The sequence below is a fragment of the Phalaenopsis equestris genome, unplaced genomic scaffold (genome assembly GCF_001263595.1).
Source record: "Phalaenopsis equestris unplaced genomic scaffold, ASM126359v1 Scaffold000885, whole genome shotgun sequence".
In the NCBI taxonomy this organism is placed as follows: Eukaryota; Viridiplantae; Streptophyta; class Magnoliopsida; order Asparagales; family Orchidaceae; genus Phalaenopsis; species Phalaenopsis equestris.
Genome location: NW_018165325.1, coordinates 306,131 through 321,369, shown reverse-complemented (window position 1 = coordinate 321,369; position 15,239 = coordinate 306,131). Strand labels below are relative to the sequence as shown.

At 39.2% G+C, this 15,239-nt stretch overlaps 1 protein-coding gene across 2 annotated transcripts in view; it reads left to right on the top strand.

The window, feature by feature from the left end:
* The window catches only part of LOC110032199 (SNARE-interacting protein KEULE-like), a 93,958-nt gene that overhangs the window by 52,562 nt on the left and 26,157 nt on the right, over nucleotides 1-15,239 (top strand). For both annotated transcript variants that reach the window (XR_002294828.1, XM_020735749.1), the window contains exons 9-12: nucleotides 9,075-9,269; nucleotides 9,372-9,455; nucleotides 9,762-9,860; nucleotides 9,943-10,019. Coding sequence is in view for 1 of the 2 variants with exons in the window: in XM_020735749.1 (XP_020591408.1) it covers nucleotides 9,075-9,269; nucleotides 9,372-9,455; nucleotides 9,762-9,860; nucleotides 9,943-10,019 (455 nt within the window). In the remaining variant the exon portion in view is untranslated. The remainder of the gene's footprint in view (nucleotides 1-9,074; nucleotides 9,270-9,371; nucleotides 9,456-9,761; nucleotides 9,861-9,942; nucleotides 10,020-15,239) is intronic.

The window sequence follows — 15,239 nt, the reverse complement described above, 5'->3', positions numbered from 1 at the left end:
GGCTCAATTTAATTCAACCAAATGCTCTCCCAAATAGGACTTGAAAATCCTCCAAATTCCATGAATTGAACAAAAGGAAAGTGACCCGGGGAAGACTACCATCGGCACCTCCAAACTTATGCCAAAATTACGATATTCCAACTCCCAAATTAATCAATAGTTTCACATACCAAATAAACATAGAATTTTCCAATAAAACCACATAAATGCTCACAGTCGGGGTCAATAGAGAAGAGGAAGCAGCCACCAAGGCTCTCGGCCAAGGCCACCAATCGGCCAAGGCCACCCTCTCGGCCAAGGCCACCAACAGAACAAGGAGCTCACGGCTAAGGCAGGAAACATGGCCAAAAGAGGCTCACGGCCAAGGCAACCCAAGGCACAAGAAAAGCTCGCGGCCAAGGCAACCCGAATTAATTCCACGAGGATCTTTGATAAACATAAGAGAGTACAAAATATAACCATAATTTTGGGATGACAAATTTGATCCACCAACAATCATCCAAGTAATTCAAGCCCAACAAGAAGGACCAAATCAAATTAAACAACCCTCAATATGTCTCACGGGTAAGAGTAGGAAACCATCCGACAGCTCTCGAATAAGGACAGCACAACACACCAAGACAAGTTCTCGGGTGAGGGCCTAGAACAAACCAAATCAAGCCCCCAAGCCACCTCTCGGGTAGGGACAAGTATAAAGCACAAACATAGGCTCTCGGATAGGAGCTAAACCAGCAAACCGAGCCCCCAATTAGAGCCAAAGGACAAGCTTCCGAGGCTAATAAATGGAACTCAAATCATTAGGACAAAACCTCAACTAAAACCAAAGCCAAAGGCCTCGATGAAATCAATATCCCATGCTTCAATAGTGCAAACCGAGTACCAACAAGAACTAAACCGAACCGCAGTTAACGCTCAAAACCAGGCCACAACAAAGGCTAGAAAACATCCTCATGCCCTCGAAACATCAAAAATATAGGGCCACCACGTGTTTCAAATAAGAACAGCTATAGAACTTTTCCAAATCAAGGTAAATTTCCTCATAGCATGCATTTTTTAAAGCCAAAAAGAATTATAAGATGCCAAAATCGAGCCTTCCACATGCGTGAAAGTCCACATGCGCATGCGTGAAAGACCAAATAAACTTTCTAATATTTCATGCTAGATAAGAATAAATGAAAAGTTTCATGATACATATCCTAACATGCTTGCAAGAGGAGCTAATATTGTCTCAAAGCCATGTTTCAACCCTCCTAATTGCTTTCAATTGAAACATGCCACAGTAAATAGAAACATGTCATAGTTTCACCATTTTAAGAAAGTAATCAATTCTAACTCCTAGAACATGCTCACATTTTCATTTCTAGATCCTTGAGTACCAAATATTTTAAAAATATAGGTGCAATATCACGCTAGCATGCCACACCATCCACAACACCAAGCTCAAAGGCTCGGCAGAGGGAAAACCGAAAAGAAGCAAGGCACAGGAGGGGGGAAGAAGGTACCTCTTTGCAGCAAAAAACAACATAGAAATTTTAAAGCACCCCTCAACTTCAATCCTTTCTCCAACAGTAAGAGGAAGCCATCCCAAGCACAAAAAAGCTAAAGAAACAAGTGAGAAAATAAAATAGCAGAGTTTTCCCTCCCTCCAAAAGATTTTCGGCCCACTGAAATGTTCCAAACAGACCCTAATATAGACCAGATAAAAGAGAAGGAATGATTAAGAGATCGTATATGGCTCGAGGGATCGAGAGAAGAAGAGAGGATGAGATCCTCGAGATCCTCGCAGAGGATATGATCTGCCGCAGAGAAGATCGAACGCAGAACGCAGAAGATAGGATACGAGGGATGGGCGCCTGCGAGACTTGTCTCGCGTGCCAGAGATGTGTGCGGGAGCGAGTCTCTCCAACGGCACAAAGGAGCTAAGTATTATTTATTATTATAATTAACACTTAAATGTGTATTTTTCCTCAGACGTGTCGTCGTAGTGGAACAAACGTCTCCCCTAGGCAAAATCGACATTCTGAACGCGTTGGCGCAGTCCGCTTTGTCATCCGGAGTCGTTTAGACAATCTTGTCGACGATCGGGACAAAAACGTGTCGTGACCCGAATTACGTCAAAAACTCGGCTCGAGCTCAATCAAATCGGATGACGAAAAGCGCGACAGCGCTAGATCAACGCGTGCAGTCAATCATAGGGCCAACGGTCCTATAGGGATGCTTCTTGAGCTTCCTCACAGTAGCCCCACCTACTAAGTGCTAGATGTCAAAACTACTATGCGGAACTTCAAGTTGAGCGAAGAAAAGCTCGAAATTTCTAACGGGGAGGGCCCCTTTGCTAGTTTTTTAAGAATAATCGACAGGAAAGTCCTACAGCTAGACTCTAGGCTATTAAAAAGGAGAGACTATGCCTCAACCAAAAGTGAGGTCAACAATATCAATAACATTCATATAATAATTTATTCATGCATACATCCCACTCAATTCCTATGTATTTAAATTTCAAATACTTAAACCTCATTTTTTACATGTGTGCCTCCTTATCTATGCGTGAAAAGCAATTAATATTGTTGTATTTTTGAAGTGATACCAAATACATAGAAATTATCAAACTATTATGTTGTGTGTGTTCTAAATATAAAATTTCTATGAAATAAATTATAAGAAAGAAGAAAAAGATCACCAATTTCTATGAGTGATTCTGCTTGCATACAACGTATTACATTAATAAGGAAATTAACAGAAATTGGAGAAGAGAGGATGAAGGTAACGGATATACGATACATCTCAACATCATTTGCCAATTTGATTACTAGTGTGTGCTTACCGCCAAGCAAACCTCTACCTCTGAGAAGTGCTACTCGTGAGAAGAGCTACTCGCGAGAAAACCCTAAAATAATAGATTTCATACCAACCCGAAGAGAAGGAAGAGGTGCTCGTGAGAAGAGGAGGAAGCGGGTGGATAGGGCGAGATGCGTCGGAGAGGAGCAGCAATCCGTCGAAGACGAGGACGAGATGGGATGTTCGATCGCTGGATTTCTCCTTTTCACGAGCGAGCGAGAAATGTTCGAGGTTGGGTATTAGGGTAAAACACCGGGTGAAGAAGCCAAGCCACGGGGTAATGTTCGCGTTCCGCGTTCGATCGATTTCGCGTCCCGCTAGAGCTCAATCGTCGCCCCAAACACAAACAAATCGTGGCGTGGTGTCGCGCCGCAGGTAAAACTCCGCGCCAAACGCAGCCTAACACTTCTTAAACTCTGGACAGCAACTAGCAAGCTTGTACGGTGATCCTACGATCTCCTACGAACCCAAACAGCAATTTGCAACACTAAACAACACTTGTTTGGCTTCCTATGAACCCAAACAGCCATTTGCAACACTAAACAGCACTTGTATGGCCTCCTATGAACCCAAACAACCATTTGCAAGTATTTTCCAGCACTTCTATACACCAAACAGCAGCTTTAGAGCTTTGGACAACACCAATTTTCAAGTACTTTCTAGCACTCCTAGCAATTTTCAAATACTTTCCAGCACTCCCAGCAATTTTCAAGTACGCACTCCCAGCAATTTTCAAGCTAGCACTCCTAGCAATTTTCAAATACTTTCCAGCACTCCCAGCAATTTTCAAGTACTTTCCAGCACTTTTCAATTACTTTCCAGCACTTCCAAAGCCACTAAACAGTATTTGTAACTCTCCAAACAACTCAAGCAGCAAGACATCTATCAATTACATTTGGCCACCCCCTCCAACAGAAGCAGCGATTTGCTTCGCATTTGTATGTATAGCCCCTCAATAAGGTCCACTAAACTTATGTACCGACAGCTTCATAGTGTGGTAGAACACCAAAACTATAATGCAATAAATACAATTGTCTAACCTAACAATCTAGACCAACAATAAGAATGCATGCCTGTGGAGAGGATTCCATTTCAAATTTATGTAAACAATTTGATAGCCATAAGATGCAATAGCTGGAAGAATATATCTGACCTTACCTTTCTTCGACACAGCAGGAACATAGCAAGGAATGAAAAGGAATGGGAGAGGTAGGTAGCTGGTCGCTAGCAAGAAAGAGGCTAGTTAGGGCTGCAATCCAGGGAGGTGAGCCGAGAGAAGTGAGGCGAGCAAGCGTCTCAAGCAGTGGAGGATGTCCTGCCGGCTGGAACTTCGGTTGTCGAGAGAAAGAGACGAGGGGCTAGGGCTTCGTTGTAGATCGACGAGGCATGCTAGGGGCTCCGGTGCGGGGCTTCAGTGTAGAGCTGTGGCGAGCGGGAGTTTTGTCGAGAGCGGGGATCCGAATTCCTGGCGAGGAAGAGAGGAGTAGGTGAGGGGGCTCGGCGCAGAGAGGAGACTAGCGGGTGAAAGCTTCGGTGCAGAGAAGAGTGAAGCAGGTGAGCGGGCTTGCGCAGAGGAAGAGAGGAGGCAGGTGTGGTGTTTGATCGAACGCGGGAGGGACGCAAGTAAGGGATTCAGTGCGTAGGCCGAGAGGGTGAGGAAGAAGCGGGGAAGCCAGGAGAATCTCGGGAGGGCCGAATCGAATCAAGAGAGCCAGGAAGAAGGCGAGCGTTCCTTTATGAATAGGAGCGGGGCCGAATCGTATAGCCAGGGAGCCGTTACGTGATGCAATGGCGGGGAATTAATGAGTTTTCCTGAGCGGCAACAACTTAATTGGAAAAACTTAATGGGGGATTAAATGATAAATTTGAAATTTAAAGTTTGAAATTCAAAATCATATAAGCTGAGGCAACTAGCCCTTGTTCAGCCCGAGTTGAATCTAGGTTAATCCCGGGCCCGCGCCACACTAATTTTAAAAAAACGTGCATCGATATTCATGCTAATTGCTCGCGCGTGAAAACATAGCGATATAGGTGTCCTTCCTAGCAAAAGTCGACGTTCCGGACGCATCGGTGCGGTTCGTTTCGTCATCCAGGGTCGTCCAGACAAGTTCGTCGACGCAAAATCGTGCGTGGTTTGATGCGTGCTCAAAATGCAGCGTTAGTGAGTGTTCGAGTTGCAAGATGTTTCATAGGTGCTGCTTCTATTAATATAGGAACTCAACTCGAGTTTCATATGTCGATTCTAACCATCTCAGCAAGATATCGATGATTCAAAATCGCCTATGCAAGATTCGGAGGAGTGACGATGTGGCTCGAATTTTCTAAATGGTGTGGGTCTCTTACTAGTCCTCAAAGAAGGTTAAACAAAGAAAACTTAAGGCTAGACTCCTAGGCTCTAAGGAGAGAAGTAAAGACCTCACCCAAAAATGAGGTTAACACCCTTTTCTTAAGAAGATAAGTAGGAAGAGTGGGAAGGCAATACTATTGTTCTCTAATTCAGAAATTTCAACCATAATTGAGAAATTCAAGTTCGCTCTTAGTTCGCTCTTATTGGGAAATGGGAAATTTCAGTGGGGGCACCCACTTATGGAAGTTATCAGAAAAAGTGTTGACGATTTCAAACTTGTAGGCAAGTGGAAAGTAAGACTTTTGGATGAGAGACATGTGTTGATTCAGTTGACCCTAGCTAAAGACTATACTTGGATTTTCTCTAAAAAATATCTCAACATTGTAGACAAGTCAATAAAGTTACTCAAGTGGTCTCCTAATTTTGACCCAAATCATGAGTCTCCTACTGTTCCGGTATGGATTAGTTTACCTGGTCTCAAGTTGCATTTCTTTAATCATCAGGTTCTTTATTCTATTGGAACCATTATTAGAGATTCTATGAAGCTAGATATGCCCACCTTTAACCTAACCAGGCTTTCTGTGGCCATAATACTTGTGGACAAGGATATTATCTTACCTGATATTATTGAAGTCTGGTTGGGCATAACTCACAATGGATATTGACAACCAATTGTCATGGGACATAAATCTTTTTATTGTACCCACTGTAAGATTTTTGGGCATACATTTGATAAATGTCACAGACTCCATCTAAACTTGAAACCTAAAGCTCAAGCAAACAAAGAGGGGTCTAACCCCATTGCTTTGGACACATCTGCTCAATCTGTGGAGGAAGTTCCCACAAGACATGATTTGGTGTCTAATTTGCCTGTGGATCCCCCCATTGCCAACACCGCAGTTCCTGATGAAGAACGTCATACTTCATGTACTGATTCAAATGTGCTTATATCACTTACTGTTATTGAAAAAGTCTCACTTACATGTCAGGACACACGAGTGTGCTCCCGCTCCCTCGATCCGATAAATGATCAGCTGGTGCAACAAGTAGTTGCTTATAATGTTCAACAACCTACACATGTCCGACACACTTTAGACCAATCCACTGACCAAACGAGTCAATCTTCGGATGAGGAATGACAAGTCTATTCCAGGAGGAAAAAGAAGAATAGAGGCCGACTCGAAAATTTATTGGATGATACATTGCTCATTACTGACAATGACATTCTTCTCACCAATTTATTAGCTGACTCCTTCCCTAGAACTAGAGGCAGAGGCAAAGCAAAATTGGGTTGCTCTTTAGTTACTTGATACTCTGGATTTTGACACTTTTTTGTTTTACTTTTCTTTAGGTCTCTTATTTATTTTTTTGTATTTTCTCTTTTTGGAATCATTTCCATATGGTGATTATCTTTGGGCTCTCCCACACAATCTATCTGTATCTTACTTTCTTTTTAATATATACTTTATATATATATATATATATAGCTGTGTGTGTGTGTGCGCACGCGCGCCGTTAGTCGTGGTTTGTTGGTAGAGCAACATTTTTGAAAGTCGTAAGTCCCCTCAGGTCACGGGTTTGAATCCCCCTCTGGGCAGTTTGCCGGTAGTGAGGGCGGTCCTCGAATAGTTAGGCACGTGACGGTGGCTGAGGGGTAGTATGATGATTCTTATAATCAATTGAGTGGTGAGAGTAATTGAGACATCAAATAAAAAAATTCGGATGATGATGATTTGTTATATTCTTATTCTACTGGGGGTAGTATGAGTGAGAAAGAAAGATTAATATTGAATTTATTTTTATTGTTATTTTCTTATGTTTCAATATTTTATTTTAATATCTTAGCTTACTTTGATAGTTTAATGTTTATATAAGCAATCTTATTTCATAATTTGATATTAGGATATTAACGTTAATTTTAATGTGCTAATAAATTAGAATATTAATATATTACTTTTTGCTTCATATTTTATAGTTTATATAATTTTTATTAATTAAAGTTCTTTTTTAAATTTGAGACTCCCCTCAAAATGCCTTGAAGCTTGTGACTCGACTCACGAATGAAAAACGCCTCAATATCTAATTGTGCAATTTTAATATTGGAATCCGTCCCATGTTTTATTTTTCCCGACTCCTCTCCATAATCACATGTTGGTGCCCACTTTTTGATCCTGGCTTTAGTTGCCCTTTATTATGTTGTGGTTGATCTTGGTTCTTCCATGAGTTATTTTTCTTTTGGTCCCATCTTGATGATTTATCAAGTCGTATATTTAATCTTAATCATGATAGATGCTCCTCCTACCAAGCTTAACTAACACCTTCTTTTGTTGATGTGCGTGGTTAGTGCACTAATATTCATCTATTCTTTTAGCTTGGCTTGAATTTTGCTAGAGTTAAGACTCCCATTACTTGTTATGGTGAATCCATCTCACTTGGTAGTACTATCTTTCTATTTTTGGTTGGTAAATTTATCTTTGGGTACCTGTGCTTGGAGATTATTTGTATTTTGATATTTGATTTACGTTTGATAGGTTTTTTTTCTTTTTTGGTTGAATTTATTTATCTCCACAATTACTTATCAAACTATCCTTTGAAACAGATTTTCAAAACCTTCTTCTATTCGATCATATCATGGAAATGGTCTCTTGCATATGTTGAAGTAGTTTCCATAATTTGAATTCCTGGATGAGCTTCCTATTCCTCAAGTTGGGTTACCTTCCCTCATTTTTATGTCCACTTCATCAATCAATCTACTCTTTATTGCTTGGATCAATTTCTAGCAAATCAATACAAGTAAATGCCGCTATTGCCGGGCACTCTTTATTGTCTGTGTCCCGTATTCTTATTCAAATATATCTTTTGTCTAGTTTGGCTATCAAGATTTTGATTTACACTTAAATATATGGTTAGGAGGTAGGGCTGGGAAGGAGATATCTTTTAGAAATAAGATTGTGCTTCAAGGCGACATGCTTTGGAAGATTTTAGTGGCGAGTCTTAGGAGTAGAGAGAGTGTAAAGAGTTGAAGAGAAGAGGAAGAGATCCCTTGAAAAGTGAAGGGCACTTTTTTTCTTTCTGATTACTTTTGATTTATTTGGTTTCTTTTTTACAATGTTCTTTTTTAGCTCTTTCTGTTTTATTTCATTCTCCATCCTTTCTCTCATCTTCATTGCACAAGAGTTCTTCTTGAAATAAAATGATCTTTCTTCTCATATATATTTTATTTTTGGTTGGTGGGATTGTGGGAGGGATGTGGGTTTGCATGAGCTTTAAAGTTCTAAATTTTGGGCGAAAGCATGAACATTGGCAAAAATCTGCTTTGTTGTTAGAGACACATGAATTTTGACATTTTTCAGGGTAGACCTGCAAATATCATCTTGTAAGAGCTACATTGATCATGTAGACCCATGGATGCCCATGTACATGTGGTCCATGTGAGTTGACCTTGTCCATTGTGCTTTACTGTGCGAGCTAATCCTGACTTGTGTGTTGGATTTTCTTTTCAACCTTCTAAATGATTTAAAAAATTATAAAAGTTGGACTGATGAAATGTCACAAATTGTTTATAAAAAGAGTTAATTAATTTACCTGACTCTCACGTCAATTTTACTTTAATATTTAAATATTTTAACATCATTATTCCATAAAATTTATATAAAAAATTGCAAATTTAAACAATAGGTACTTACGTTTGTTAATTAGTAATGCCTCAACTCAAATAATTAAGCCTTTGCTTTAATTACTTTAGTCTGTTGAGTATTTTTTTCTTAATAATTTATGATTTTTTATGCTCAATTATGTCCAACTAGAAGTAATTTACACTATATCTACAATCTGTATGAATTTGAAAATTTATAAGTTTTTTATTGTTCGTGAATCTGGCACTCTATAGGAATTTCCCTATATACGCTACCGTGCTGCCAAGTCATCATTAGATGCTTCTACTTTGACGACCTTTCGTGATTTAATTCCAACAAAGCTTGCTGCTGCTGTCTGGCACAGTCTTGCCAGGTATAAAGCTACAATTCCTAACTTTCCACAAACTGAGACCTGTGAGTTACTAATCATTGACCGTTCAATCGATCAGGTAGGTTGGATAAATGCTCTTTTTTATTCTCCCAATTAACTTATGATTTTATTTTGCTTCCTCAACTAAAATCAATTAGTTTTTTATATATATGATGTGTAGATTGCACCTATCATTCATGAATGGACATATGATGCTATGTGCCATGATTTATTAAATATGGAGGGAAATAAATATGTTCAGAAGGTACTTTATTAATTAATTTTTTGTGTTTTTTTTCTTGAAGATTTATACCACTCAATTCTTAAAACTTCAATTTTTACATCCATTCCACCTTACCTATGCATGAAAATCTGTATTTCACTTTTTAAAAGTTAAAATGATGGTATTTTTGATGTGATGTAAAAGTTTTGGGTAGCATAAATGTATAAATAAAGTTTAGGTGTTTGATATGTAAATACATAGGAATTGGGTGGTATGAATGTAAATGCCCTGTTCTTTCTACCTTTCTTCTGTCTATGGATGTAGTTCTCACTGAAGTTTATCATGTAGGTGCCAAGTAAAACAGGGTCAACCTCTGAAATTAAGGAGGTCCTTTTGGAGGATCATGATCCTATTTGGCTTGAACTTCAGCACATACATATAGCCGATGTGAGCTGATAATTTTAAGGGATTTTCTTGCTATGGTGATAATTGAAGATGTGATCTGAACTGATAATTGACTATATGCCAGGCTAGTGAAAGGTTACACGCAAAGATGACCAACTTCATATCAAGAAATAAAGCTGCGCAAATTCATAACAACTCAAGGTAGTTATTGCAGAAATAAGATTTGAATGGTTTACCTTCCGTGCATTTTTATAAAAAATTTATGAGAATAAAAATATGAAGGAAACAAAGTAGGTTATGCTGCCATCAATTTAATTGGCACGCTTTTTTAGCTCTATAAAGAACTCTTTTTCTCATATTGGTAATCCATAAATTTTTTATGATTTTTTACTTGGAGATTAAATGCATTTCTATATTTTTTTATTTGAAATAATGTGATAATTTGTGTTTTTTTCTTGCATCATTCTTATCATTAATTTGATCGCTGGGCAAGTTTGGCTTCTGGCTCTGTTGTTTAATGGAAGTTTCATGGCACCTTCAGTTTGACCAGTGAAAGGGCAACCACTAACCAAGACAGGCACTGGATTTTATACCAGTTAGTGGACCAATCATGGCGAAAGGCTTCGGCTAGAACTTCGTTCCACGATATGGGAAAGAGATTTAAATAGCTTTCACTTTTATTTCTTTTACTTTTTTGCATGGCGAAGAACTAATCAGAATAATCCTGTCTTTTTCAACAAAAAGAGATTTGTTTGAAACCTGATTTAGAAAAATGAAGGTACCTCTTAAGGAAGTCTATTAAACCCGAGCTAAGTACTATCTGGTTCACTAACATGAATATCCATGCTACCACAAAAAGGTTGCTTTGTGATTTCATCCAAATAAATTTTCAACCTTATATTTAAACAGAAAGATCTGAATTGTTTTAGTTCTGTGTTCAATATACACCAACTTGTCCTCTATGGTTGAAACACTAAACTTGAGACTCTTCAATAGTTCGTGAGCTCGACTGAAAGGTACTTTCTGGTTTGGTCTTCCCCACAATTATTAATGACATGACACGCTTTATTAGTGGTCCCATGATGCCTTTCTTCGCAAGGTCCGAACTCCTCACATGCAACTGGTCCCACAATTACTTTCCCTAGCGACATTGCACTCCACTCCGGTGGTACCACAATTCCTTCCCCAGGAAGGTGGGAACTTCAAGATGATGAGGCCAGTAAAATAGGTGGCAATGTTGTTTGGTAAATTTGATGAACTATGGAAACCCTAGGAATTGCCACCGAGGGAGATGGCTGAGAAGGAAGTGGGATTGAGGAGAGAAAAAGTTGCTTGTGCTACTTGATAGTGGAGTGGATACAAGTGGCAAATATTTTTAGCTAGAAAATCTGAAATCCTTACAGAGAGGAGAGCCATAACTAGTAAGTGAGAAAGGCCATGGGGTCTCAACTCTAGATAACTAGCAAACAACCATCAAAACCGTGCATAATAGCCATCATTATGTGGCAGCAGCATTGGCACATGGTGAGTTGAGTTGTATGAAGCTCAAATGAGAATGAGGGATGCATGGTGATTTCGCGCATAGGTCCCATGAGAAAGGATACACAAGCGATCTCACGAATAATCATGAAGGGAGATGCACGTAAGCTCTCCTCATGAATGTGCATTAATAATAAAATGGCAAGTGGAGGATTTCGATGCTGAGGTCAAGAAAAGAGTTGGTTTTTATTGTAGAGTTAAAACTGTCCAAATTGTCGTGTTTGTTTGTTGGTGGAAGAGGGTGAACCTGAAACAGGAGATTCATTAGAAGTGGAAGATATTAATTTGGTCAGGGAACAAATAGTACATGTGGATGAAAGAGAATTACTTATAATGTTGCGCCTTAATGTCGAGCAATCCTCCAACATGGATTGGTTGTGACAAATCATGTTTAAGGACCGGTGCACCGTCTAGGACAAGGTGTATAATCTTGTTTTCATTGATAGCAGAAGTTGCAACAATGTGGTGCCCTCTACCATGGTCGAAAAACTCGGGCTTGTTACCCAAGTTCACCCATATCCTTAGTAACTTATTTGGCTTAAAAGAGGAAATGAAATCAAAGTTACAAATTAATGTTTGATGCAATTCTCCATCGGGAAGAGATTTCAAGAGATTGCTATGCGACCTCATCCCAATGGATGCTTGCCACCTCCTTCTAGGGCGTCCTTGGGAATATGATTGTAAAACTATTCATATCAGGCATGTAAATACGTACTCTTTCCTGGGATATGGTACTCAAATTACATTAGTTCTTATGCAAGAGATGCGGAAAAATTTGGAGGTTCGTCTAGTTGAACCAGAATTTGAGGTGTTGAAGGAAGAAGTTAATGACCCATTCCACCAAGAAAATTAGATGAATCTAGAAAATAAAGTTTTTGAGGGATCTAGAAAATAAAGTTTTTGAGGAGGTGAAAGTCCATTTCATCAAGAAGACTCTAAGTTTCGATGGGTTTGAACATTCGATGTTGGAATCATCATAAGTGTATGTGTATGCGCTTATGGTGCTGACTATTTTTCTGCCTCTACTCATATATATGCTCATATGGGATACCAATTTTTCGGAGTGAAAAATTCTAAATATGCAGTTGTAGAAGTGTTGATGGTGAAGATTCCCATATTGGGAGGGATTTGCAGAATGATCAAACTAGACGATATGCTTATTTTGGTTCTCTCAACAAGCATCATTAGACTTATCTACATTATCATAAGGATTAGGCATCAGTGCTTCGGCAACAACCAAGCTTGAAAGCTCAGTCATAACATTCTGGACCTGATATGAGACAAGGTAAACATCTTACAGCAAAAACTGCACCTATTAGTTCTGGTTCTCAAGAAATTGATGTTTTTTTATAGCACAATTATATAACTAGAAATTGATAAGAGGGCAATTGGCTTAAATTATCAAGAATATGTCACAGAAAAAAAGGTATAAGCTTAAATAATGATAACATGATCTCCAATGATCCGTCAAAATTGGAAAACCACTTATTTAAATCGTCTTGCTTGAAGCCTAGTGAGAAAAGGTGACAATAGGTTTATATATATATATATATATTATATATATATAATTTTGGCCCCATTTATTAGTCAGGATTTGAAACTATTTACTGGAGTTTCAACACTTAGAGTGGTGCTCTCATCAGAATCATATAGTTGTTGTAGATCACTGTCATTGATGTATTTTGAAATATGGAGGAGATGAGAAATTTTGAGATCAGACGGATTAATATTCATGATATAGCTTGCAGATGATCTATAGATCATTTCTATATTTTTTTTTTTGCAAGAGCAAGCACATAGGCTGGTAAAGCAAAGGAATATCTAATAGTTTTAAATTCTGAGTGCAAACCTAGATTGATTTAGAAGCAGCAACCTTGGCACCGAATCACGAAATAATAACCTAGGGACTGAAAAAGAAAATAACTCACTATTGCAAAGCGTTACTAATACCGTTGTAACCCAAACAACGATTGTAAGCAAGTATTATTAATGAAAAGGCCAATAGCTGATTACAACCATCACACAAGAAAGAGAAAGTAATAACAGACAAAAAAAAAACTCAACTAAAGCACGCCCTAAGGGTGGTGACCAATGAAGGAGGTTGGGAGTTGGTCGTGGAGGCCACAGGGAAAGGGAGTGTTGGCGGCGGCAAGGAGAAGGTTGGTGGTTGTGGACTGCGGCGGGGAGGTTGCAGGTGGCTGGGACAGTGATTAGGTGACAACGAGCAGGTTCAAGAAGGCTTGAACAGCAGCTAGGATGCAGAGGAAGGGATTCTGGGAGGCTGAGACAGTGCATAGGTGATAGGAGAGGGGTCGGTTGGGTGCTGGAAGGCGGTAGTGAGGGATGGAAGCAAGATAGGAGAGGGTTGGGTGGTAGGCGGCTGCAGGAAATTAGCGAGTTGGCTTTTTTCCGGGTGGCTTCAACAAGTACAACAATGGCGGCAGCAGAGAGAAGTTTGAAGAGCATGTGAATAGGTTGAGGATAATCACCACATTGGACAAGATACAAACGGAGCACCACCTGTCATCAAATACTTCCCTAAAAGGAAAAACTTGTATACCAACGGCTGTAGTGATAGAAAACACATAGAAAACAGACCTAGATACGACATAAACAACATCTATAGACCTAGGGCAACAAAGGAGTGGATCCCACTATCTATAGACGGCAAATCCATGCTTGGGTCTGTCGGTCCCTTCTCTGCCTAAACTAAATCAGCCCAAGTCGGGAGGTGCAGCATTTTTCTATGCCTAGGCGCTGGAAGCCCTATGTCAGTTACAATTATAAGCAAATTGGATCGACACCTCAAATTTGATACAAGGATTTTACACTATTGTCATCACTTCGTTTTTTTTTTTAAACATAGACATAACCATGGTCAATTTCAAGTTTAGACACCTCTTTTCTCCATCATTTGTCATTGTTTGCTAGCTATATATCTGTTCAACTTGAAAATTCTCTATTTCTTAGCAACTGCTTACGGTAAGTCTCTCAAGATTGATAGTCTTACGTTTGTTGTGACCAGACCCTTTGTGGTTTGTGTGTTAGTTGAGAGAGATCACTCAACCAGCTCCGAATGAGGTATGGATTGAAATCACTCACAACGGGCATTGGCAAAATGTTGAAATAAAATCACACCCTCCTTGTTGATCTCATTATAGTATGTTTGACCACAGTTCTACTATTTGATATCGTTTGCATTTTCATCTAAGATTGGATATCGCTAAAGATCGGCCACATATCATCCCTGCTGAGAAGATGCAGCCCGATCCTATTTCCAACACCGCAGTTCCTGTTGAATAATACCATACTACAGATACAGATCTGAACATGCTTATACCACCCACTTTTATTGAAAGGCTTACTTAGATGCCAAGACACATGAGAGTGCTCCTTTGATCCAAAAAAAGATCAACTGGTACAACAAGTAGTTGCTTCTAATGTTCAACAACCTACACATGTCCGACACGTTTTAGACCATTCCACTGGTCATGTGAGCTAATCTTCAGATGAGGAATGACAGACTTATCCCAAGAGGAAGAAGAAGAATGGAGGCGGACTCGAGCTTGCGAATTTATTGAATGATACATTGGTTACTACTGGCAATGACACTCATCTTACCAATTTATTAGCTGGCTCCTTCCCTAGACCTCGAGGCAGATGCAAGTCAAAATTGGGTCGCTCTCTAGCTACCTGGTATTACGTATTTTGACACTTTTTAGTTTTTTTCTTTAGGTCTTATATGTATTTTTCTGTATTTTCTCTTTTTGAAACTATTTATAGTTATCGTGTGGGCAGGGTGTCATGTTTAAGTCCTCCCATACAATCTATTTGTATCTTTCTTTCTATTTAATATATTAGCCTTTGGGCAATATATATATA